Source organism: Thamnophis sirtalis, unplaced genomic scaffold, assembly GCF_051295495.1.
Source record: "Thamnophis sirtalis isolate CommonGarterSnake01/CBP01778 unplaced genomic scaffold, rThaSir2_p1.2 scaffold_4, whole genome shotgun sequence".
NCBI classification, from domain to species: Eukaryota; Metazoa; Chordata; class Lepidosauria; order Squamata; family Natricidae; genus Thamnophis; species Thamnophis sirtalis.
In genome coordinates this window covers 27067678-27095081 of record NW_028261384.1, presented here as the reverse complement: position 1 = coordinate 27095081, position 27404 = coordinate 27067678, and the positions used below count along the sequence as shown (strand labels likewise).

The 27404-nt window shown below is 38.1% G+C and overlaps 1 protein-coding gene across 3 annotated transcripts; it reads left to right on the top strand.

The window, feature by feature from the left end:
• Nucleotides 1-5806: 5806 nt before the first annotated feature.
• HACD1 (3-hydroxyacyl-CoA dehydratase 1) lies at nt 5807-27017 on the top strand. Of its 3 annotated transcripts, none has more exons than XM_087712662.1 (7): nt 5807-6004; nt 8959-9076; nt 12375-12393; nt 12476-12558; nt 19429-19550; nt 23500-23678; nt 24353-27017. In XM_087712662.1, exons 1-7 carry the CDS (start codon nt 5868-5870, stop codon nt 24433-24435), a joined length of 741 nt encoding a protein of 246 aa, XP_087568788.1. In that variant the 5' UTR covers nt 5807-5867; the 3' UTR covers nt 24436-27017. The 3 variants fall into 3 exon arrangements, with proteins under 3 accessions (XP_087568788.1, XP_087568787.1, XP_013915147.1); XM_087712661.1 differs by having other exon boundaries at nt 12473-12558; XM_014059672.2 differs by having other exon boundaries at nt 12470-12558.
• The last annotated feature ends 387 nt before the right edge of the window (nt 27018-27404 follow it).

Here is a 27404-nt window from a genome sequence, read left to right as displayed (position 1 = left end):
AATCGATAGATAGATAGATAGATAGATAGATAGATAGATAGATAGATAGATAGATAGATAGACAGACAGACAGACAGACAGACAGACAGACAGACAGACAGACAGACAACCTTTATTGTCATTTTTTTTACCAAGGGCATGCTGGCGCACATTAAAAATGAAATTCTGTTCCCTGCTCTCAAAAGTGTACATTACATAACACACACATACACATGCTATACACAGGCAAGCAGACAAATAAATCACTGCCCATTTTGATTACATAATGGAAAGAGAAAACTTGAGCGTTCACAAGGTTGATGCTATATGGAACAAAACTGTGATTGAATCTAGACGTTCTGTTTTGGATCCCACAAAGCTTCCTCCCAAAAGGTAACAAGGAAAACTGGTCATGAAGAGGATGTATAGCATCCCAGACAATCCTGCAGACCCTGCTCAAGCAACGCTTATATGCTATGTCCTGGATAGAAGGAAGTGAACTACCAACAATCTTCTCTGCCATCCTCACCACTCTTCTTGTCTGAAGCAATAATGCTTCCAAACCAGACCTAATGCAGTATGACATGATGCTCTCAACTGTCTCTCTATAGAAAGTGGTAAGGACAGGGGAAGGAACATATACTTTTCTTATGTGATGCAGAAAATGCAGGGGTGCTGTGTCCACTTCACTTGGTTGAGCAACCAAGGCAGCCTACTTATTAGCTGAGCACCTAGAAACTTGATGCTGCTAACCACCTCCATAGATGAATTATTAATACTCAAATGTGTGGCTGTGCCTGACTTTTCTGAAATCAACAATGATCACTTTAGTTCTTCCAATACTTAAAATAAGCCTGTTTTTATTACGCCAGTTCACCAAACCCTTTACCTCCTTGTGATAAGCACCCCATTGTCGTCTTGAATAAGGCCCACTACTGTTATATCATCCACATACTTCACAATATGATTGGTGACAAACGTTGCACAACAATCATGGTCAACAGGGTGAATAACAGCAGACTTAGGGCACAACCTGGAGGAGAATCTGTGCTCAAGAAAATGGTTAAAATATTAGTCCCAACTCACACACACTGGGATCTTTCAATAAGAAAACCAAGAATCCAGTTACACAAAGGAATATTGAAGCCTAAAAGGCCCAGTTTGTCTTGATGCTGAGGAACATAAAATCTGTACATAAATATGTACATAAAATCTACATAAGATCTACATAACATTGGAGATTTTGTTCATCTGGGTACAAGTGATGGTGACTCACTACAATTTGCTAAATTTAAAAATAATAGAACAATTGAATGGAATTGAATTGAATTGAATTGAATTTATTATATTTCTATGCCGCCCTTTTCCCCGAAGGGGACTCAGGGCGGCTCACAACCCAAGTCAAGGGGGGTGGAGTACAAATAAGGAAAAGAAAAAAAAGACTGACAAAACAATACCACAATTTAAAAACACACAACAACCATACCATTCGAGGGGGGACAAAAGCTCATTAGCCCCAGGCCTGTCGGAACAGCCGGGTTTTAAGGGCTTTGCGGAAGGCCTGGAGGATGGTGAGGGTTCGAATCTCCACGGGGAGCTCGTTTCAGAGGGCCGGAGCAGCCACAGAGAAGGCCCTCCGAGTGGTCGCCAGTCGGCATTGGCCAGTGGATAGAATTCGGAGGAGGCCTAATCTGTGGGATCTAATCGGTCTATTGGAGGTAATTGGCAGCAGGCGGTCTCTCAAGTACCCAGTCCAATACCATGAAGGGCTTTATAAGTAATGACTAGCGCCTTGAAGCATATCCGAAGACCAATAGGCAGCCAGTGCAGCTCGCGGAGGATAGGTGTAACGTGGATGTACCGAGGTACACCCACAATCGCTCGCGCGGCTGCATTCTGGACAAGCTGAAGTCTCCGAATGCTCTTCAAGGGCTGCCCCATGTAGAGCACGTTGCAGTAGTCCAGTCTTGAGGTCACAAGGGCACGAGTGACTGTTGTGAGGGCCTCCTGGTTCAGGTAGAGACGCAACTGGTGCACCAGGCGAACCTGAGCAAATGCCCCCCTGGTCACAGCCGACAAGTGGTGTTCAAAAGTCAGCTGTGGGTCCAGGAGGACTCCCAAATTGCGAACCCTGTCTGAGGGGCGTACTGTTTGACCCCCCAGCCTGAGAGATGGAAAACTTGGCCAATTAGTGGGAGGGGAACACGCCAGCCACTCGGTCTTATCCGGATTGAGTGCAAGCTTGTTGCTGGATATTCTGCAGGTGTGCCTCTTGAGTAAGCTGGGATGATTGAGAATCTCCATAGACATTTTCCTATCATATCTTTCAGTCTTTTTAAAGAAAAGGCTAAAGAACTATTTGAGTTGGGTTAGTATACTTAAGAAGTCCAGATTAATAAATCCAGGTTAGATATATTGTCCTAAATCAAATTTTCCTCTCTTGACATATTTTTCATTATACCAGAATATAAATATCAAGAATGAAAATAGAAAATTTAGAAACCAATGTGCGTTCTGAAAAAGCTTAGAGGACTAGATTTATCATTACATAAATACATGAATAAATATTATTTCAATGTTTTTAAAATTCCAAAGTGATGTTCTATTTTTCATCTCATTTTGAAATGATCATTTCCTTAACTCCAGTCTCAGCACCCCACATCCATTAAGTTACATGTAACTTCTCACCCAAAGACAAGTAATTATATAATAGGGATTCTGCATCCTAGTTTATTTTCATTCATCATACACTGAAACTATACTCTGTTCTAAGACACCTAATTACTGGTTTAATTAAAAACCAGTTTTTCAAGATGTGTCACTCCTTACCCCCCATGGTAGTTCTAATGAAAATGGTTGTTCTTTGTTGTTTATGAACACCAGCTTATTTACAAATTCTATCCCATCCCAAAAACAAGTGTTATATCCAAATATTTTCATATATTAATCAATATGAGAGCTATCAGGTTCTATGAAATTTCTTTAACATCTAGGTAACATGTGATTATTCAGCCTAGAAGTGACTGACTTGAAACCAACTAAGGTATTTCATAACCTCAATTGGGCTCTCTGGATATTTATGAACTTTATTTTGCAGAGCAGAACAGTGGTTTGGAATTCTCTGCCGAATCTTTTTTTTTAGTTTGTTTGTTTGCTTAAATGTTCTTCTTCATGGTGATGTTAACGTACACTCCTCCTCCCATCCTTAAACTAGCAGAAAAGTATACAGGCAGTCTTTGGGACCTGAACTTCCTTTGCAAAGTGATGTGGTTGTTAAGTAACTTGTGTCTGATTTTATGACCATTTTCCTTTTGATTGTTAAGGAACTCATACAGCTGTTAAGCAAACTGGCTTACCCCATTGATTTTGCTTGTCAAAAGGTCACAAATGGCAATCACGTGCTCCTACATAGGATGCTATAATTGTTGTAACCATTTGCTGATTGCCAAGTACCTGAATTTTGATCATGTGACCATGAAGATGCTGTGATGGTCATAAATGCAAAAGCCAATCATGGGTTAAAAGTCTGTAGAGATTCTCAGTCATCCAGGTCATGGTTGTCCCAATGTGCTTTTTTCAGGAGGCAACTGGACTTTCTTGTTTTTTCTTTGCAGATGTTTCGCTTCTCATCTAAGAAACTTCTTCATCTCTGACAGGATGCAAATGACAGCTGTCTGCAAGGCAGGGTTGGGTTCTTGCCAGTTCTAAGGGTTAGCGATGCAAGGGTCTTGTAACTTGACAGCTTTAAAACTTGCACATTTCAATGCCAGAGTTCTTGAGCCAACATGACTGGAGGAGGAGTTCTGGGAGTTGAAGTCCACAAGTCTTAAAGCTATCAGCTTTGAACACCCCTGGGCTTTTTCCCTCTAAAGGATTAGGGGTGCAAGAGTCTTGTAACTTGACAGCTTTAAGACTTACATGCTTCAAATGCCAGAGTTTCTGAGCCAACATTTTGGTTGCTAAGCAAGAACGTTGTTAAGTGAGCTTCACCACATTTTACAAGTTGGCCATGCCCACCCAGTCAAATGATTGCCAAGCCACTCCCACTCAGTCACATGACTGGCAAGTCACTCCCGCAAAGCAGGCCACACCTACAGAAGAGGTTCTACAAAATTTTGAAACCACCACTGGTGTAAGGAATATAAATCCTTCCATTCCCCACTATCTTGTCAGAGCTGAAGAAGCTTCTTGGATTAGATGCAAAACCTCTTCAAAGAAAAACAAGAATGTCCAATTGCCTCCTGAAAAAAGCCCCTTTGGGACAATCATGGGTCACTTTTTTTAATACCAGTGTAACTCTGAACAGTTATTAAACAAATAGTCAAAGTGAAAACTACCTATACCAGCATAATTTGCATTGCTGCCACAGCCAAATTTTCACCATCCTCTGTGAACCTGTCTGCATAGATTTCCTGTGGAACAATTTAAGAAGCGTAATTGGTAGTTTTTTTCAGTCTTCACTTCCTTTCCCATCTTACATATTCACCCAGTTGGAAAAGTAGTTATCAGTTGTTCTCCTTAATAAATGGTGGGAAGGCTTGGGGAATTGTGGGTAAATGCCTGGTTTGAGGGTTTGGCCATCTTTCAAAATGTTGGACAGACAGGTAACTAACATGAAGATATTCAACCATTAACCTGTCACTCCTTAGCTCTGAACACAGGCTACCCATTTTCTAAAAGAAGAAATACATTACCTGAAAACTGGCATCTTAAAAGGAACATAAAGTGTTCCCACGATGGATTGATAATGAGGCGGTCTACACTATGACAATATCTTTAAAAATGAGAGTAATTATCTCAGACATGCATGCCAATGCATTCATTCTCATATTCAAAAGAAAGCACAGTGGTACAAAGAGAAATTCTGCTGAATCATGTCAAATTATCAAACCTCCCATCAGTTTCGTGATGCCTTAAGGAAGAAGCAATCTTCCCTGGAATTTTTCCATAGCATGTATGTTTATTGTAATATATTGTTTACCCACAGAGGTTTGCTATGGTTGATTTGGAAGTTCCCTTTTGCTCTCCAAAAAAACCATGAAATTGTCTGATTATAGTCATGTCATTAAGAGTAATCAGAAAGGAACCAGAATCACACATAAACTACCCTTCTTTTCAACCTAGCAAAAATCTCAAAGTATGCAAATAATTACTGAACCCATTTTTCTTTCTCTCAATAAGGAGAATTTGTGATTTCTTGAAATGTGCAAACTGCCTTGCAGAAGAAGCCTGTCTGAAGCCTTCCAAGTGTGCTGAATCACTACTTGCAAACCCCACTGGCTATTCTTTTGGATGTGGAAAAGCCCAAGAGTAGATGTAATGCAACCCACCTAGAGAGCAGCAGTTTGGGTAAGTCTCATTCCTACTAGAAGATTTTGCAGTTCCCATTATTATTGTGTAAGCAATAAGGAAGGAGGTCAGAATGTATCTGGGATGGAATATGTTCATTTGCCTATTCTTGAAAATTGCCTTTCATAGGACAAGCAAAAGCGCATTCCCCCCAACCCTACCCCACCCATCCCCCAGATGACAATTGACTAGATGGTTCAGTGGCTAAGACACTGGGCTTGTGGATCAGAAAGAGGTTGGCAGTTTGGCGGATCGAATCCCTAATACAGGTCTCCTGCATGAGCAGGTGGTTGGACTGCATGACCTCCAAGGTCCCTTACAACTCTAATTAACTCCTTTGCCGACATGAACCCAACACAAAGTTGTGAGTGGGAGGCACCTTGTACAGGAAAGGAAAGGGAGGCGGAGATAGTCGCAGTCGCTTGAGTCCCAAGTTCCCTCCTGCTGGCCGCCCCGCCTGCTCTGCTCCTCCCCTCGATCCCTTTCGCGGCCGTGCGTGCCTCGATCTGTCTGCGCCTGGCCTCGGGGGAAGAGAAACCATGGCGCCTAACGAAGAGGAGAGCGGCGCCGGTAACGGGTCTGTGGAAGAGAAGGAGAATGTCAAGAAGATGCTTCGGCCTCGCAGCTCGGTGACCACAGCCTGGCTGATCTTCTACAACATCACCATGACGGCCGGGTGAGCGGGGTGTTGCTGTGGAGCCAGTGGTGGGTCGAAAACGGAACTTTTCCTTCTCCCCGTCCCAGGACCTAAGGCTTCCTCTCTGAACTACCGGCGGGGCTGTACCTGCTGGGCACTTGTGGCAAAGGGAGAAAGGGGGCGGCATTGGCGGGGAAGCGCACGGCGACTGGGGAATAAGCCCTGGCTTGCTTGCATTGCCTAATACGGTGCAGACTTCCAGCAAGACGAGCACGTCATCCCTCGAGCCCGCCGGAGAGGTTAAGTATAGCCCGAGCCCGGAATGCCGGCCGGGGGTGTGTGGAATGGGGCAGACTGCTTCCCTCGGCATAATTTATTGCGGTGGCCGCCGAAGACAAGAGCATGTTCAGTCGGCGCTCGGTCCCCTCCCACTGACTTGAGCCAGCTTCCTACGATAGCACCTGCCCCGGCCAGATGGCCGCGGTAACCAGAGCCTTAGGTGGATCAGGGAGCATTTAACCCCAAACCTCCAGGGTGACAAGAGGGTTAGTGGGCCTGTGGGAATCTCCTTAAAGAAGGACTTTCTAACTTTGGTACAAAGTTATAAGTTTGTTTGCTTTCAGCTTAGCCTGTTGTATTGATTTAGCTGGGTTTAAAACGAAACAGGTCTTTACACAGTGGTTCTATTAACCACCATGCTTTCATCGCATATTGAATAAAACCATAATTAGATAATGACATACATTACAGATCTGATTTGTACTTTGAAACTCTTCTGAATATTCAATTAAGAGATGCTCCTTCTTCCATAATAGATATAAATGACAATTGAAGGTTTTCCCAAAAAGAAGGTATGCTGCGGTTATCAACTCTGCTTTTGCCTGAGCATAGCAATAGCACTTAGACTTACATACTGCTTCATAGTGCTTTTATAGCCTTCTCTAAGTGGTTTACAGAGACAGCATCTTGCCAACAATCTGCGTCTTCATTTTACCCATCTGGGGAGGATGGAAGTCAATCTTGAACCGGTGAGATTTGAACTGCCAAACTGCATCTAGCAGTCAGCTGAAGTAGCCTGCAGTACTGCACTCTAACCACTGCACCACCTCGGGTCAATTTTCACTATTTCAAATCATTAAAAGATTGGAAAAGAACCTCATCCCCCCTCCCCCCCATTTTTTTCTTTTTGCATGCTTTGTGTTCTTCAAACATGCCAAGCCAAAAACCAAGAATGGCAATGGTCATAAGTCTTCCAAGGTCTTTGTTTCACATATATAGAAAAATTCTTGCCAGACTGAGGCCTCCTGAGGACCCACCTGCAGGATATTCTATATCCCTTTATTAGAGAGAGGGATGTCTTCTCTTTCTGTAGTATCTGGACTGAGTTGCCTCTCACTCTTCTGGAATGCACCCTCTTCTTCCTGGGAATCCATCCCTTACTACAGTCCATTACAAACATTAGTAAACCCAACCTGTGTGACTTATGATTCTGTTCCTATGTAGCTACTTCTATATTTTAACTCCTAAATTACATCTATGTAAAAGATCACTAGGAGTCCGGCTTGATTCATTTATTTTATTTATATATATCTGCCTTATCATTTTTAGAAATAACTCAAGGCAGCAAACATATACAACACAGCTTCTTCCTAATATTTTCTCCAAAACAGCAATCCTGTAGGTGGTTTGAACTGAGAGAAAGTATCTGGTCTATGATTAGCTTTCATGACTAAGCAGGACATGAAGTTATTAAACCAAACTGATTCACAGATGTGTCTTTCTACTATGTATAAATTGTTTATATTTACTATTTATAAGCAGTCAGATATTCTTATTCAGCAAACAGTTGTTAAAGCAATCCATAACTTGGTGCCTTGTAGAAACTTACTAGGTTGGACATTTTATGAGGAGCTTCTATTCCTGGTTAATAAAATATGTTTAAAAAGATATTCAGACCTCACTACCTAGAGAAGAGCTTAAGATTTGTTTTATTTATTTACTCAATTACATTCATCCTGGAGAAGGTCTAGCTGTGAAGTCTATATAATTGTTACTTGATAGCACATAATCAATCATAACCAATCCAAACCTTTATTATTTATTAAACTTTTACCAAGGTTTATGAAAGCTTTTTTAAAAGAGAGAACTTGCAAAAGTTTGGAATGAGATAACTGAAAACTTTTCTTCCTTATACTGTATAATAATAATCCCAAAGAATATTTCACTGTCAAAAGCAGAATTTAGCTTCTTTCCTCCTCGTGCCGCCTTTTGAACTATTCCTACCATAATCCCTTTGACTTGTAAAAATGCTTTAAAGAGACTTGTGGTTATCAGTTTTTGCTTGTGTATCTTCCTTCATTTTGTTGCATAATAGATACATTCCAGAATTTGGAATCATAATTAAACGTGCAGAAAATTAAAAAAAACAACTTCCTAATTTGCTGCATATTAATGTACCTATCTAGTAAGGGCCCATTTTTTCTTAATAGAATGATTTCTATAGAATGATAGAATGATCCAGAAATTTGCATGGCGGTTTCCATTACATTTTTGTAATGGGCATTTAAAATTCAGCTGTTTTATACAACTGCTGACTGTTGAAAAACATAGAAATCACTCTTGTTACCAGGATTATTAAAATATACTCTTGTTATGAACTTTGCATAGCTGTAAATTACCAGAAATTAGTGGTACAAAATGTGTAAATAAAAGAAATAAAATAAATTCAGTTGGGCCATGAATAATAGATGAGATTAGAGAAAGGAATTATCTGAAATGTTGTTGTCCTGCTGCAGAGCAAACTTGATCTCCATTCTTTCCAGTACTTTGGAATTTCTAGCTGTGTAAAAACACTTTCACTTAGTTATAAATACAAAACACAGATGAATGACAGTGCCTAAGAGATGACGACTTATATATAACTGATATGGGACAACATGAAAATACTTTTAACTGTTCATTATTCCATTAAGGATATTGTTTTTTCTATTTAGGTGGCTTGTACTGGCTATTGCCATGGCCCGATTCTATATGGACAAAGGAACATACAAAGGCTTATATAAAAGCATTCAAAAGACACTTAAATTTTTTCAGACTTTTGCTTTGCTTGAGGTAAGTTTTTAGTAAATATATCTTATTTGAAAGGAGAATGTGAATCTGGACAAAAAATAGTTAGCAGCCTAAGCTAATTGTTGTCAGACACTCTTGGGCCATTAGTGAGATCAGAAGGTACTTACAGATCAGTAATAGGTTGCAGGTGGTATGCCCCGGTATGCGTGCATCGATGCCTGCCGGAAGCAGCAATCACTGTACCAGAACAGTGCTTTGGAGGGCCCTCCCGCTCACCCGCCCTCATTCCTTACCTATATTTGAAGGAAATGGGTCATCTGCGCGTGTAGCGTACGGCGCATGCGCGACACTCTGCCAAACAGCTGGAGGATCACAGGTGGGTGAGCATGTGTGCAACGTGCATGCCTGTGGTGCACGCCCGGCTCCTGTTGCAGCATACCGGTTGCAACGGGAATTGAAACCCACTACTGTTACAGATATATTCTGAGGTATCAACTGTAGCTTTCAGAATGTCCTTTGTTCTGTGACACCTTATTAAGTATTCAATTATGAAAAAAAGGAGTTGGAGCCAGAATTGATAGTTAATTTTCCAGAATGTCTCTTTGAGATTCTGGTTTCCAAACCAAGACCTTTTTTAAAATGAAAAGCCCTAGAAGTTGCTAGAAGTCACTGCAGCTGCATTAGATGAATTAGTGGCTTCAGATAAGAGCTGTACTTAGCTGTCACTCATAAAATATATGCAACTATAATAGTTATTTTGTGAGATGTCAAGATCAAATTATTATAATTCATAGACATCCCATATTAAAGTGCTATGAGAACATTTCAGCTTACACACTTTAATGCTGCAAATTTGATAGCAACTCTGGGTGCTCATTTAGAACTTCTCCAGGTGACTGCAATGTAATCTAAATTAATTCAGTTAGTATATGGGTAGTTCTCAACTAATGACTGGAATTATGGTTGTAAGCTGTGACTATGTTCAGTTTTACAATCTTTTTTGCGGTGGTCATAAAGTAAACATCATGAACTCTAAGTGAACATCGGTGTCATTAAATAATTCTGTTTTCCCCAGTATTTTTTTTTCCTGGACACTGAAACAAATGCTAGAAACCAGCAAAAAAAAAAAAAAAATTGTGGTCAAGTGACTGAGCGATGGGTGCAGCTGTCAGCTGACATTTGAAAACAAGTCATAAATAACTCTGCGAGATCTGTCTTAACTTTGAACAATTGCTAAGCGACTGGTCATTAATCAAAGACTATCACTATTTTGTGATGCATCTGAAACTTGTTCAGAAATTCCTGAAGGATCAGGAAGATCTGCATTGGTGGGCTTCTGTATTTCCAGATACCCAATCCTCTCTCTTTGTGCTGGCTGTTATCCAGTATGATGTCATTCCCTGTCAATCAGTCTTTGAGCAGTTTGATGTCTGTTGCCGTTCTTTTAAAGGTTCCTTAAATATGTTCTTATCTATTGAATATCCCTACAGTTCATTCACGCTTACTTGCAGTAATGTAGGAAAAATCTTCCTGTGCTCTGATATCCTGAAAATTTGTATTTGTAATCATAAATGCCAAATGATATGCACTGATTGGAAGAGAGTAAAGCACATTAATGCTCATAAGGCAGTGGTCAAGAAATATAGAAACCCATGCTTGTGTCCCAACTCACCTCTGGAACTCATTAGGTGGCTTTGGGGACAATTACTTTCAGCTCAGATTCTTTCATTGGGTTGCTGCAATGGGGATAAACTTAGGGGAATTTTATCCCCATTGCAGTGGTTGTCTTGAGTTGTCTTGCGAGACAAAGCAGAATAAAAACATTATAAATAAAAGAGTTCACCACAATAGAGAATCTTAATCCTAACTGTAATCATCTAAAGCAGGGGTGTCAAACACAAGGCCTGTGGGCAAGATCCAGCCTGCGATGTGGTCAGATCCGGCCTGCGGGGCCATCCTGGAAAATGTAAGGGGCTGGCTCGCGTTGCTTTGGCCCAGTCTACCCAATACGAAGAGGAAACATCAGGCTTCAGTCCGGTCTATCCAGTGCCAGCAGTTTAGGGAGTGGTGGCAAGCTGGCCACGGCCATCCAGTTGTCCACACCCACCCAGTCAGCCATGCCAACTCAGCCCTCTAAGGTCAATCACAGCCATGATGCAGCCCTCAATGAAATTGAGTTTGACATCCCTGCTGTAAAGTCTCTTTGAATATAAGTGCCAGAGAAATCATATATAGCAACCTCCTGTAGCCTGCATTTAAAGCTTATTTTCCACAATTTCCTAGTTGTCCAGGGTGGATTTTATATAAAGACATGAATAAGAAACATGGCCATCCAAATTCTTTGGAATTCGTCTCATCAGTTACAACTAGCATGATCATTGCTGAGAATTAGTGGGATATGCTGGAAGCATCATTCATTCTATTCATTCACTCCCTATTTTGTGACTATATTATTTCTCCAATTTTGCTATTTTTAATTAAGATTTATTTAATGTGGTTTTTTTCAAGATGTTAGACTTCACAATTTTACAGGTTATAGGATTGGTTAATTATATATTGAACTCTAGTGCCATATAATTATTTGCTTATTTTTTCCAACTTGTAATCATGTCTCCCCCCCCCCCCCTCAGTCATTATCAACAACAGTGAAAATGGAGACACAATAATAAATGTCATGGTTGAGTTGGGGATGCATGTTAGTCATAACTATGAAAAAGTGAGAAGGAGAGAGAAACAATGAACTAAATTATAGACAAATGACGTCATTTTACACTAAGTAGCACCAGTAGTAAGCACTGTGCCAACAAGTAAGACTATGTCATTTTATCCATTTGTAACTGGGAGACATCATAACTCACCTCTTTCAATTCATTTGTATTGCATTATAATTACCTAATTATAATGAATAATTAATTTCAAATCATAAGGAAGATGCCAGGCTGGTCAAAATGCCATAACCAGCAATCTGTATAATCTAAATTGGATACATTTTGGCTGAGGTAAGAAAAAAGGACAGCTTGCTATTATATCACCTTTCATTATTGCTGCTGTTTTTAAATTAATATTGAATTAGGTCACCAGTCTCTCTTTCTCTACTCCCAAATTGGCAAGTGAGCATGCTTCTCCAGTAATTTCTCCATGGTTACTGTATAGCTTGTATTATCCATATTAAAACTCATTCTTGATACAAAATACACGTCCAAATTAAATTTGTTATTTCCATGTGTAAGAAAAATATCTCTGAAAAGAATACAGCTAAGCAGAGATTTTCCAGTCATAGATGAATTCTGAATACTCACGTCCCAATTCCTTTTGTCTACCCCTCCTTTCAATTTTACAGATAATCCACTGTGCGGTTGGTGAGTCTCTTTTCAGTTCCTCAGTTAACTAAGCCCACTCTTTATTGGACAACGGTGACCTATTTCTCTTTTTAAGGAGTAGTGCACACATCTGTGCTTGTGACGGGGGTCCAATTGAGTTCCAGAATCTTCATGGTGTGGTTTGTTACACATAGTATAAAACAGGTAAGCAACCAAGCATCATTCGGTCCACAATATCCTACCGTGTTTCCCCAAAAATACAACCTATCCTGAAACTAAAGCCTTGCCATGTTTTTCATGTGGGCAAAAATATAAGTCCACCCTGAAAATAAGCCCCCTGGACAATCCCCCCCTCCGGCCAGGCAGAGCACCGCTTGCCAACCTAGTGGTATCCCAAAAGCACCAAGCTGCGGGAATGAGGTGGGGGGGCAAAGGTGCTTGCATTGCTTGGTGCTTTCAGGGTACCGCTAGGTCGGTCAGCGGCGCTGTGCCTAACTGAAAAGAGGGGTGTTGCCAGGCACAGCCTCAGGATCAAATGTCTGTATTGTGCTGTTGCAGCAGCAACACAACAGCCATAAGGTGACCACACTCGCAACCGCCTGGCAACCCCCCTTTCCAGCTGGGCACCGGTACCCAGAAGGCACCAAACAACACGAGCGCCTGTTCTCCACCTTCTGTGGCTCGGCGCCTTTGGAATGTCCATAGGTGAGTGAATGGGGCAGGAGAGGGGGGTTGCATGAGCGGCTTTTCCGCTCCCCGCTCGCGCTACTCGCAGGCTCACGATGCCCTTGGCTAATCTATAGTACCTGCAGAGCCAGGGCATCTCCGCTGCTGGTGCCGCCTGCTGCTTGGTGGTTGTTTTTGAAAGCTGTTTCAAACCACGGAGGACAGATGCCGCTCTGGGAGTATGCTCTATGGTTGTACGCTACGATAGAGCGTACTTCCAGAGCAGCATCTGTCCTCCGTGCTTTGAAAGCCGCAAAAAAAAAAAAAAAACCAAGCGGCAGGCGGTGCCAGAGTGGAGATGCCCTGGCTCTGCAGTTACTGTAGAGTTAGCCAAGGGTATCATGAGCCTGTGAGTCACGTGAACAGGGAGCGGAAAAGCCGCTCGCTCAACCCCCCTCTCCAGCCATTCAGAGCCTCATTTACTCACCTAGGGGCATTCCGAAGGTGCCGAGCCATGGGAGGCGGAGGGCGGCGAACAGGCGCTCGCCTTGCTTGGTGCCTTCCAGGTACCACTAGATTAGTCAGCAGCGCTGTGCCCGGCTGGAAAGGGGGGTTGCCAGGTGGCTGCTTGAGAGTGTGGTCACCTTATGGCTGCTGTGTTGCTGCTGCGACAGTGCAACACAGTCATTTGATCCTGAGGCTGTGCCCGGCTCTTTGGGAGCCCGGTCACAAGGGGTTAGCCGCCCGGCAACCCAAAAACAATAAGCCCTCCCTTTTAATAAGCCCAAGGCCATATTTCGACAGTCAAAAAAATATAAGACCCTGTCATATTTTCTGGAAAACAGTAGTATCAAACAGTTAAACATTTAGAAGTACATTGAAAAATTTAAAATATAAGTTAGACCAGTGATTCCCAAATTTTTTTGGGTCATGTCCCACCTAAGCATCTCTCAAATCCCGTGACATATAATTTTTACTATTCAAAAAGTGAACTTCTATTCATGCAGATGAAGCCTAAAAGGCCATTAACTTGGTTTAAACAAGGTTCCAAAAAACAGGGCATCCACGAAAGAGAAAAATAAAAGAATGAAAGACAGCAGAAGTACTGAGGAACTTAAAAAAAATAATAGTATGAAGGGACATGAAAAAACACCAAATAAAGTTTTAAAACCTTAACAACAGTGAACTGAAAGGCATAAACACGAAATAATTTTAATGAAAACTTTTTCTGATCATATAAATTACTATACATATTAAAGGAAAGATACCTAACAAATTCAAAATACAGTTTAAGCTCACCCCAAGATCGTATTTACAATGCAATCCTATGCATGTCTACTCAGAAGTAAGTACCCTGGTTCCCTGAAAATAAGACCTCCTTGAATAATAAGTGCAATTGGGCTTTTGAGTGCATGCATTAAAATAAGCCCTCCCCTGAAAATAAGCCCTCCCTGACAATATTGCAACCCAGCAGCAGCCATGTAGTGGCCATGCTCGCTGCCTCCTGCACCTCAAAAATAATAAGACCTCCCCGAAAATATGGCCAAATACTTATTTTGGGAGTCAAAAGAAAATAAGACCCTGTCTTATTTTTGGGAAAACACTGTACCATTGTCTTCAATGGGACTTACTCCTGGGAAAATGTTGTAGGATTGCAGCTTTAGTCTATTTGTTAGTGAGATCCTTGTGCTTGATGCCTGCTGCAGAGAGATTTTATATTAGGCTCCAATTTAGTCAGCTTCATTCTGAAGTCTCCTCATTCAGTCAATTTCTTTTCTTCAGTAGCAAATCATTTACTAAAGCCACATTCAACTAAATATAAAGATGGGAACGGTAACAGCACTTTTCTTGCAAAGTAGGTTGAATTTGGTATTTAGTTTCTGTCTCATCACAAAGGAAATTAAAAAACATTCTTGGCTTAATTTATGAATAATAAGATTGCCGTGAACGAAAGGGACCTCCCTACTCGCCCACTCAGTTTGACCCTAGGAAATTCACTTTAATAAAGACAACAAGAGGTAAATGAAACACAGCTGTTTCATCACAAATATATAAAAACAATTAGCAGGCTTTCAAAAATTCAGTTAATAGTCTATTTTGGAATTGCCCCCATTATAAATAATTGTCAGTGGACTTAAGAACGACTGAAATGCTCAGAGCTATAAGGTGAATGAAAAACTCTCTACTAATTACATATGGGTGAAGAGGTTGTAAAGGCCATTGAGGTTGGATATACGACTTTTATGTTTTGCCATTCTAATAGTAAAGTGTTCCGTATTAAAATAACCAAGAAAAAGTACCCATTCTTGCAATGCATATTATAAACTGGAATTGGGTAAAGAGATTTTGGTTTGAGGAGAAATATGCAATTTTAGGAAGCTGAATTTTTGGTTATATGTCCTAAGAGCAATTATTATGCATTAAGTAGTATATCTACGTTGAAAAATAGAAGTAAACAGAAGAATGGAGCCTAGTCCCTCAGTGTTCCATTAATTTCCATTGTATTTAATAGTTTGTAGCTTCCTTCTGTTCTGATACACTACAAAGAGATTATTGGTATAGTTATTAATCCAGCCAGTATAAATGTTTCGAATCAAGAATGCAATTCTCCTCAGTTGAAGAAGTTCTCTTTAGACGAACATGGAAATGCCAATCTTAAATGCATTCGCTGGAAGATCATTTCTTATTGCACAAAAAAGTGAGAAGAAAAGTCTGGTTACCTATATTTTCATGACTGCCTTACACCATTTTTGTTGGATGGAGTGCAGATTTATTATAATAAGGTAAACAGCATTTTATGCTATTTCATAGCCTGTCAGATCAATTGTATTTAGCAATTTTTACTAAATTGATTGTGATTACTATTTGAATGTATCTTAGATTTTAGAACGTTTGCTCACATAAAGCTGGTTTGTTTTTGTATGCCTCTATGCACTTTGAAACAGTTGGATCTCTCACCAGCAGATGGCACTTAGTGATTTCCTTATGTGGGAAAGTAAGTAGGAACGGCCTCTTCCCGCTGATTAAAATCATATGGGTGTTTTTCTCTTCCTGCGGTACTTGGAAGTTTATTTTTTATTAGACTAGATCAGAGCTGTCAAACTTCCAGCCTGCAGGCCGGATGCGTTATGCGCTGGCCATGCCCACACCCAGTTTAGCGAAGTGAGGGAAAGTCCTGATAAGTCACGTGATAACGCCATGACGACGTGAGTTTGACACCCCTGGACTAGATAATTAAACATGGTTTATATATAAATACTTTTTCAGCATCGATAGAAGGTATCATCTATTTTCTAAGATATTGATTATGTTAGGTTTATGTTTCTCAGAAAGAAAAATGTAAAAAAGTACATTGATTCCAGAGAATACTAGAGCCAATATGGGACCGGGGGGGGGGGGGGAATACTACAGCTAGTTCTCAACTTACAACAATAATTGAAGATTTCCATTGCTAAGCAAGGCAGTTGTTAAGTGAGTTTTGACACAGTTATTAAATGAATCACTCTGGTTATTAAATAAACCATGTGGTCATTAAGCAAAGCTGGCTTAGCCTCTTGTGGCTTGTTGGAAGCTGGCTGGGAAGGTTACAAACGATGATACCATGACTCTGGTATAGTGAAATTGTTATGTGCCAGTTGCCAGGTGTCCAAATTTTGATCATGTGACCATGGAGATGCTGTAACAGTAATAAATGTAAAAAGTGATCATAAGTCACTTTTTTGAGTGCTGTTGTAATTTCAGATGGTCACTTAATGAATGACTATAAATCAAGGACTATTTGTAAAACCAGGAAAAAACGTTTAAAAATAACTGTAGGATGATAATGTTGTTAGCAACAACAAAAAGGCTATGAAGCTTTCTGATTTATAATGCATAAATTAAATTATACTATGCCATATGCAAAGAATTCAGGTTTCAAAAGAGCTTTGAAAACCCTAAATGTGTGGTAATCCCACACTTGATTTTCTATAGTAATAAATCAAGATACGCAAATTTGAAATATTGTTTTAGTGTGTTATTATAAAACACAAGTAGTAACATATATGGGTACAATGGTATTTATACAGTGTTGACTAGATATTATTAACAGTGATGATTTAGATAACTTTAAAGATAAAAAGAAAAAAGTTTTAATGTGTTTTCTAAAATGTTAATATCGCATAATAAGCATAAGATTGCTTATATTTTATACCCAGAGGTGAGTTTAGTTTTGATAAACAACTTTAAAATGCTTAAATTATTTTATATATAATAAAGGTTTCCACCTTAATATGGTCTTAATAGCATTGTTGATTATTGTTTCCTTCAAATTAGAAAGAAAAGGTTAAAAAGCAATTTGATTTCTATCTTATCCCTTCATTATGCCTTAACCAATTTGCATTGTTTATAAGCATTTAGTCCCGACCCCCCCACTCCCGGAAACCACAGAGTAAGTGCAAATATAACAACACTTGTACAGATGTTAAACAAAAAATATTCCTATTCCTTAAACACTTTTAGAGAAAAAAATTGAATGCATGTATTAATTACAAAGAGGGACATTGGCTAAGACGTTGAGCTTGTCGATCAGAAAGGTCGGTAGTTCGGTGCTTCAAATCCCTAGCGCCACCTAATGGAGTGAGCTCTCATTATTTGTCCCAGCTTCTGCCAACCTAGCAGTTCAAAACCATGTAAAAATTCAAGTAGAAAAAATGGGAACACCTTTGGTGGAAAAATAACAGCATTATGTGCACCTTGGGCGTTTAGTCATGCCGGCCACATGACCACGGAGACGTCTTTGGACAGCGCTGGCTCTTTGGCTTTGAAACGGAGATGAGCACCACAGCTAGCTTCAGGAATGACTAGCACATATGTGCAAGGGGAACCTTTACCTTTATTAATTACAAAATAGATATTCTTAAAACTAATATACAATCTTTGTATTAGTCATTGTTAGTCATCATAGCGCATTAGCTGGAAGTACTCAAGGTTCTCTTTTCTCTTAAAAAAACAATTTTGAATTTTTATTTCTCAGATGCCATTGGAATGTGTATTAGCCTTCGAGCAAGAAGATCTATTACAAAATTCTTCCTATTTTAATGAAAGGAAAAGTACTTGTGTATAATGATTTTCAGAAACTAATCAATAGATCTTAGTTTGTAAATCTGGGCATTAATTTAATCCATCCTAGATGCTGATATCATAAAAGAATGGCTAGATCGATAAAGCTCTTGGGACAGTGAAATGACTAAGGGCTTTTCTCTATCTGTCTAAGAACAGCAAAAAAGGTTCTTTATTACAACAATGTTAACATTTTATTTTGAAAAGCACGTGCAAGAATTTTTAATTTGTTTGCTTTATTCTTTTATGGATCAAGGGTGTTTTGCCAAAGAATCCCTCAAAACCTGAGCCAATATAACCTCTGTAAAAAAAATAATTTTTTTTGCCAGTTATTTGAATAGTTTAGCACCCCTACATATACTTGGGATGAAATTCTAAAAAAGTTGCTTCTGTGAAACTACATACAGTAGCATTTTTTAACCTACTGCTCCGCAGATGTGTAGGATTTCAATATTCAGAATTCCCATTTTTGACTGGAGATTCTGAGTTTTGGAATTCCATTACATCTGGAGACCACCAAGGGTGATGGAGATAGTGTTTATGGGACCAAATATAAATGATATAGGCATCATCTTAAAAAGAGAGAAACAGAAGAGAATGGCTAGTTTTAAAATAAGAAAAATGTTACAGTGCGTATCATTTCTTTGCTTCAGGGGTGGGTTCCTACCAGTTCTAACTTCTTCTAGAGAAGAGATTCCACAAATCTACAGTGCCATTTAGAACCGGTTCCATCTCCCTCCCCCACCCGTCCACACATCATCAAGATGAAGAGCGAGAGGAGGAATTCTGGGAGTTGAAGTCCACAAGTCTTAAAGCTGCCAAGTTTGAACACCATTGGGGGTTTTTTTCTAAAGGGTTAGGGGTGCAAGGGTCTTGTAACGTGACAGCTTTAAGACTTGCATGCTTCAATTGCCAGAGTTTCTGAGCCAACATTTTGGTTGCTAAGCAAGAGCGTTGTTAAGCGAGTTTCGCCACGTTTTACAAGTTGGCCATGCCCACCCGGTCACATGGCCGACAAGCCATGCCCACCCAGTCACATGGCCAGCAAGTCACTCCCACCCAGTCACATGGCTCGCAAGCTACTCCCACAAAGCAGGCCACACCTACAGACAAGATTCTAAAAAAATTTGAAACCCACCATTGCTTTGCTTCTATATCTTTTTCTGTTCAATAGTAACCTACTCACTTAGACTAAAATATAGACAGCGTCTAAGTTCATATTAAACTATATTGACTTTGGTGAATTATCTGAGAGTTTGTTGCAATTCTAAGGATTCAAGGAAACATTGGCTCTTTATACTTCCACAGATCCAGAATGAGGAGAGTGTTATTCTTTTTCTGGTTGTTTGGACTGTGACTGAGATTACTCGATATTCCTTCTACACATTCAATATGCTCAACCATTTGCCATACTTCATAAAATGGGCCAGGTGGAGAATGCCTTGCAGTTTAGTTTCTCATTGTTCTGAGCATGCTTTTCATGCATGCCTAATCAGCTAGGAAGAAATTTGCTTTGAGAGTTTTCCGTGTATGTCTATAAAGTGATTTGATGTGTTTGAAAGACACTGTAAATTCTTAGAACTGGATGTATTTTAAAAGCAGAATTCTGTAACTTTTTGTTAACTTTCCCTTTGCTTATGCCATTAATATTCCTAAGGCCTGCTTGTGTGTGTCTTTTAAAAAGACTGACTATTGAATTTATATTAATCTCCTTATTAGATGTTTATCCCGCATTATAAATTTTTATAAATACCTCCTCCTATTTTTCATACAAAAACTCTGTGAGGTAGGTTAGGCTGAGAGAGAGTAACAGCTGGCTTTCATCTTTAAATGAGGACTAGAACTCCAGTCTCCTGGTTTGTAGGTCAGCACCTTATTAGAAAATTTGTAAGATGCTTTCTGTTCTGCCATTTTGAGAGATTATTTGGCTTGAATTAAATGTAAAAGAAGGTAAATAGAAGTAAAGTATGGTTTCTCGAAAGGCACGTCATATCTAAAAAATTAAAAAGTGAGTTATTACAGAATTTAAATTTCTTGTATTCTATTCATATTCAACAAGAGCTTTTCTCCCAGGTAATTTCTCCTTCAGTAGCTAGTTATTGTAGCCATGCTGGTTTTCACAGAGTATATGGACTGAAACTGAGCCTCTGGACATCATGATAGTGATTATTATAGAATGCTGCTTTTTATATCCATCCAGTAAAAGTGTTTTTCACTTTGGAGATTCAATCATAATAGTATATTTTGCAAAGGCCTACACAATTAACATTTGGGGCATTTTCTTCTTCTTCTCAAGGTAAATCAGGTTTTTATTTTAACTAACATAAAATTAATTGAATTTCATGAAGAGCTTCCAAGCTGAATAGAGAATTGAACTTGGGTCTCTTTAGTAAGATAGGATCATTTTCCATTGAGCTGTACTACGTGTTCAGTTAAATGTTAATATTTATCTACATCATTACAATACTACATAAATGGCAGTAAGTAGCAATAAATTATAAACAATGCAAATGAAGAATGCCAGTAAATTAGCAATTTAAATTACCAAACATTTCAATGGAGCTGAAAGAAAGAAATAGAACCTACCACTTTGCTGACCCCCCCTCCCCCCCAAATAACCTTTGTTGAAGAAAAAAAATTGGTTTGCTGGAAAGTTCATTGTGAGCATACAGAATTTAAATTTTAAACCTGATTTACAGGACTGCATATATGTAAAGGCTGGCACAATTTTCATATTTTTAATAAGATACCACATACAATAGCACTAGAGTAGTTCATTAAACAAAACAAAAAATGAGAAAATTAATCCATTTTTTTTGAAACTTAAGAAAATGCATAATAACAATAATAGTCAAACACTGGACTCTTCTGAGTGTAAATCAGAAGTTCTGCAAGTTGTCTGAATATCATAGAACAAAGACAACTATAAATCAAAATAGAATTACAAAAATCCATATGGCAATTAGATGGCAGCCATTCTTTTGTGAAATGAAAATGATAGCCCTAATCTGAACTTTTCCACTTGATTTTTTTCTAAGTGGGTGTTCAAAATTCAAAAGACATTTTGGTGCAGTGACTTTTTGGTTTAGATTCTCAAATTTTGGTTTTGCAATTTTTTTTTGTTTACAAAGGAATGATTTTAACTTTAGCTTTATTGATTTGTAGCTGTTATAGTTAAAGTTGCATTAATTGGTTTCTCCTTCAAGATATTTTGGGGCCTCTTGTTGATTCCCATTCATTCCATTCCCGTTGACCTATATGTTATCTAAGTCTATTAAATCTTAATGAAGTTTTCAGGTTCTGGGGCTGCTGCTTTAAATCTTAATTATTTTCTTCATGGAATGCCCTTTGTGCAGTTTTTGTAACTGTCTCCTTGCTTTTTCCAGCATGAGTTGAAGAGAGGTTTTATTTTATTTTATGGAAACTATATTTGCATGCTGTATCTTGCATGAAAACTCTTCAAGTATTTTCATATCCTTTTGAAGGTTTTCAGTGTGTGACTTGACAACAAGTAAATAAGGCAGTGCTTTTCAAAGCAGACGATCTTTCATTTTTTTAAAAATTCACCCTAGCATTTCCCAAGATGCTATTCCTTCAGTTGTGAACTTTTATCCATATAACATCAATAGTTGCCTATAAGAAATAGCTGTGGGGATTGCTTGACTGCTGTTCCTCAGTTCATTTTTAAAACATTCAACCTAGCATTTTTAATGCCATCCTAAACCATTAGAGCATATACTCCAAGCTAAATTTATAAGTGTCACTATAATCTAAGGCCTCAGGTCCTTATAGGAAAAAAAGAAGAAAAAATGAATAAATTAACAAAAAAATTATAAGTAAGTAAGGAAAAATATAGCAGCAATAAATTTTAGAACATTTTAGATTATGAATACTAATGAGAATAGTATTAGTATTAGTGAGAATTAATATTAGTGAGAATAAAAAGTTTTCTACCTGATATAAAGATTCAGTAAAATCCTTATAGATCTGCTGAATTTATAAAGCCTATTTCTGAGTAGATAGCCAGTACATTATTATAGTATGCCCTTCAGTGGAACGGTAACAGCTTTCCATGCATTTCAACATAGAGTCGTGTTGGCCATATAACCACGGAAATGCCTTCAGATAACATTAAGAAATGGAGATGGGCACCACCCCCTAGAATCAGACACAATTTGACAAGGGAAATCTTTACCATTGCCTTTCTTTATACAGTTATATTCCAAATAGGCAGGGGTATCTATAAAGGAGAATGAAAATGATAGCTATAGCTTTGTGATTGAAGCCATGTCTTTTTATAAGCATCCACAATTTTTTATTTAGTTATTGGATTCCTAGGCTGCCCATTTCATTAATACAGCAACTCTGGGCAGTTTGCAATATAATAAAATGTAAGTGCAAAAACAATTAAAACAGAATAAAAAGTTTAAAATTAAAAACCAACATAATAGGAAGCTTGAGGGAAAGAATATTTTCTCATCAACTGCTCCCAATATAGTAGGCCCCAGTGGTGACCCCAGACCAAGTGGCAATGCATTTCCAGAAGCCAGGCGTGTGAGACTGGATCTCATGTCTGATAGGAGAATATTCCAGATGATGGGGACTACAGTAGAAAAGGCTCTTCTTCTGGATTCTACTAGATAAAATCCTTTGACTGACAGAAACCCTTTTTGATGGAATGAGTATGACAGGTTAATCCCAGTGGGGTAAAGCAGTTTCTCACATGCAAACATGACATTTTTGTTGATTTCTTCCGGCTGACGTTGTGGTGAGATCGGACGCGAGGAGTGAGTCTCTGTACTCCCATGCCGTGTTCTCCCCATTGGAGGGCTCCAAAAGGAGCTAAAAGCATCCAGTAGGGGTGGTGAAGGAAAGAGGGACGCCCTGCAGGTCACAGTGAGTCACAACTCTCCCACTTAATCCAGGGCTTTCTTCCCTCTCATCCATGACAAGGAGAAGAGGCAGCCACTATGGCTGCCAAGAAGCTGGAACAGGCAAGGCAACAAAAAAAAGTGCAGGAGTGCTGTAGATGAACAGTGATTGGAACTGTGTGAGATTATTCCTTTTTACCTAGAATCTAACCCTAAAAGGGTAGGGGGGGATGTAGGACACTTTAGATGATGATTGCAAACCCTTTCCCACTGACACCCCTATGAGCAGGTTTTCAGGCAGGCTTCAAAATAATATGGATACCTGAGAAAGATACTCTGCTGTTGGCTTGCCCAGTAGAATGAATACATATTTAAAGCAATGTTAAGAACACTACATTATCCTACACTGAACTTATTTTAGATAAATGCACATATACTTTTGGTTGATCTTTCCTTTTCTGTGTATTGCAAAGTAGAAGACAAGCAATTTATCTGCTGTTTCTTTCAGGTACAATTTTTTCATCATCCTATATCCAGTAGGAGTTGTTGGTGAGCTTCTAACAATATATGCAGCATTACCCTTTGTGAAGAGATCAGGCATGTTTTCAGTGAGACTTCCCAACAAATATAATGTGTCTTTTGACTACTACTATTTTCTGCTCATCATCATGGCCTCTTATATACCATGTAAGTTTCAATGAATATATATATATAAAATAAAATTGTTTTTGTTGTATAAAGCTACTTTTTAAGAATGCTTTGAATGTTATACTCATTTGAAATTAACTACCACTTAAAACATGGATCTCCAGTGAAATTCTGTCAGGCATCACAACTCCTTAGGTATGATACCTAAAATTAAAAGGATTTTGATTAGTCTGGAAAAAAATTTGGGAGCCAGAGATCATGAAGAACTGCTATTTACAGGAGTAGGCAAAACTGCACTAGATTGATCAGTAATATATTTCACATATTCCAGATGTACTAGATTTGCAAAGCCTAGAATTCCTTCCCAGCATGTCTTCACTATAAATCAGGAACATGAAGTTATTGTCTTCCCAAATACTCAACATAATACATTGAAATAACTATCTAGTGAAATACTGTCCAGTGTTACTCATTTAATTATTAATGAATATATTAATTCAAAAGTATCATTTTGAAATAGTAATAAAACCTTAACAAAGACTAATAATACACAATAAGCTAAAAACAATTCTTGGACTTTCAGATTTGGATCATACTAGCCAATTTACTAATCCAAGATTCAGTTCCATATTTTATCAATTAAGTGAAGTTTGATTGCACATTTTATTTTCATCATAGTCTAACTTGTTTTATTTTTGGCCCTTTTTTTTTAGTGTTTCCACAACTGTACTTTCACATGCTACGTCAAAGAAGGAAAGTGCTTCATGGAGAAGTGATTGTAGAAAAGGACGATTAAAACAAACTTTGTAATCATGGTGCTTTTTCAGAGTAACAATCAAATCCTTCATGTTACCAAGTTTGATCTGGAAATTATGGGACAAAATAAAATCAACACAGATCATGATATTTTGTAGCATGCATATTCCCAAGGGCTTATATGAAATTTTAGTCTTATTTTTCAAGCTGTTTTATATGCTTTTGGTCACACATCTCAGCAGAAGTTGAGAAAGATTGGAATTTGTTATTCAGAAATTCCCATTCATCATTTTAAATCATAATTAATTATTTAATTGAGATTATTGCACTAGCCTATTTGGCTAACCTTTACTTAGGAAATACTCAAAATCTTTTTACCTGTCCTTGAAGGTAAAGGCAGCTTTGAGTCAATTAGTAGTGACAACCTGGAACAAAACTATGTAGTTTTTGTGACAATACTATGGAAACAGCATACCATTGCCTTTTTTTAGATGTTTTTATCTTCCATGGCTGGGCTACAACCTTGCTGTTTTCCTTTGTGATTAACATCCACATGCTAACCAGGTGTAAGCTTAGTTAGCTTTAGAACCTGGCCAAATAATGCCACTTCCTAAGGAGCATTTGAAAGTAGTTGGAAGAGGCATGTGACCACCTCTTTCTATGTTATAAGATAATGCTTAAGGGCCCAGAGTAATGAAAACAGTTTTCTTTGTTAACAACACTGCATTTATAAATTTTGATTTCAGGCTTAGAGTTTTTAACCAATCTTAAACTTAACATTCATTAGAATTATTTGCATTGAATATGAATAATTTTTAAAAGCATCACCATGAAATAATTACAATAATGTAAATGAATATTAAAAATAGAAAATAAAATAAATAGAAATAGATAATAGAAATTAGTCTTAAATATAGAATAATTCATAACTGGAAGCAGCTAACAAGCAGAAAAATGCAATATCTCTACAAATCCAAACCTGCTAAAATCCAGAATAATTTTTAAAAGGAACATTTAAGTACACAAATAAATTTTAAATAACTGTCAAAAAAGCATTTTTGTATTAAAAAAATATGTATACAAAATGTATGAAAACATTTTCACCCACTAGTTATGGGATGAAAAACCATGATAAACACAGTCAATTTTTGGTGTAGCATGGTGATGTTTAATGGTTCTTAATTTTTTTAACTCTTCTGGTTAAACAGCAGAGCAGAGATTAAAGTTGCAGAGTGGGATTCAAAGAAGCAGACAAAGGCTGGGTAAAACTTTAGTTTCAATTCCAGAAAAGTAACCTTGGAGCACATGGGAGTGTGACTACCACAATTGTCTGCAACTCTTTTAAAGCAGCTATATCTTTCCCAAGATCTTGTTGCCGATAAGACCACATCTAGTCCCATGCTAGGACCAGATGTGCATTTTAAAGAGTTGCAAGCAAGTTCCCATTTCCATATGTCCCAGAATTTACTTTTCACAGTTATTTCCGAAATGAAACAGTGCTATAACAATTAGTTCCAGGTGTTCATGTAAGGAAAAAAAACTTTATTTGGTCAAATAGATTAAAAATCTGCTGATGGGAAATAAAAACCTAACATTTCCTCCAAAGTAATGCCATGTATGTAGGCTATTTAATTCTTTGAATTCTTGTCATTATAGTTTGAATAAAATAATAAGTTTGAAAAATGAGTAACGCTTATAATTTTAGATCAATCTGAAATCTGATTCCAGAGACATTCAAAGCCAAAGTAAGCAATTTTTTGGCAATTTTTCCAGTAGTGAACAATTATAAAGAGGGGATAGTAAGAGAATGACAATATAAGAGAAAGTGTAGCTGTTAATATTTTGCCTATTCATTTTTGTGGGAATGGGTGCTAAGAATTCCTAATCAGAACCATAACCTTTCTATTTTAGGAACAAATTGCTTTTCAGGGTGCCTTTGGATTTTAGAAGTGTGATCTGCAGAGCTCTAAGGGATATAAAAAAGGGGGGAAGGGACATTTCCATTTGGGGCTCATGGGATTAGGGACCTCTGCTATACAGTATTTCGGCTATAAAACCTATGGGGCAGCTTCTTGCTCAATCTAAGTGATGGTCTTAATTTTTTGAGTCAAATCCTTATGTAATTTTAAGGAAAAGTGCATTAAAACTACATTTAAAAAACTCGTTTCCACTGTTCAGATACTGTATTTAATTGAAATTTGTTTCTACAATAACATGATGAAAGGTGCTCTGTTTATCTCATGTTGTAGAAAGCTTTAAGATAAAGTACCATGAAAAGCCTTCAGCTATACTTGTATGTAAAGATTTCAAGAGGAATCATTTGTATCTTTGCAATAACTACTTGTGTCTTCTTTTAACCATTTCATCTGTCACACAAAATATCATGGCAGCTGTTTGAAACAGGTTTCTGAATTAGTACAGAGAAGAGCAATATGGAAAAAATGTTTGTTAATGACTGATGTCTTTATTTTCTTCAATGTTTTAACACAAATTACATATATCTTCTTCATGCTGTTAATTTTTTCTGGTCTAAATTGGAATTGCTCTAGGTGTTTTTTGGATATAAATATTTGGTTCTAATATATGCTTTCATTAAACTGGAGATGTCATTCACTAAACAAATGACTATGATAAGGTGTTTTTTTAATCATTTTGTACATCCCATTAAATAACACAATTTTTGATTTTCAATACATGCAATACTTGGAATGCTTTTCCATACATATTTTAAGAACAAAAATATTTATTCTGGAAAACTGCATTTCCAATAAGTCAATAAATCCACATCCCTATGTTTTAATGATTTTGCTTCCATATTTCCCTGAAAATAAGACTGGCTCTTAAATTTTTTTGGAGAGTCCAAAATAAGCACTAGGGCTTATTTTCAGGAAATATAATTTCAGGGTGATCAGCTTGATTGGCCGCCCCACCCACCCCGGCACACATAGAAAAGATAGTGAGCACACAGATGCTAACATCCGACAGCAGCTACAGTCAACTGGCCACTCG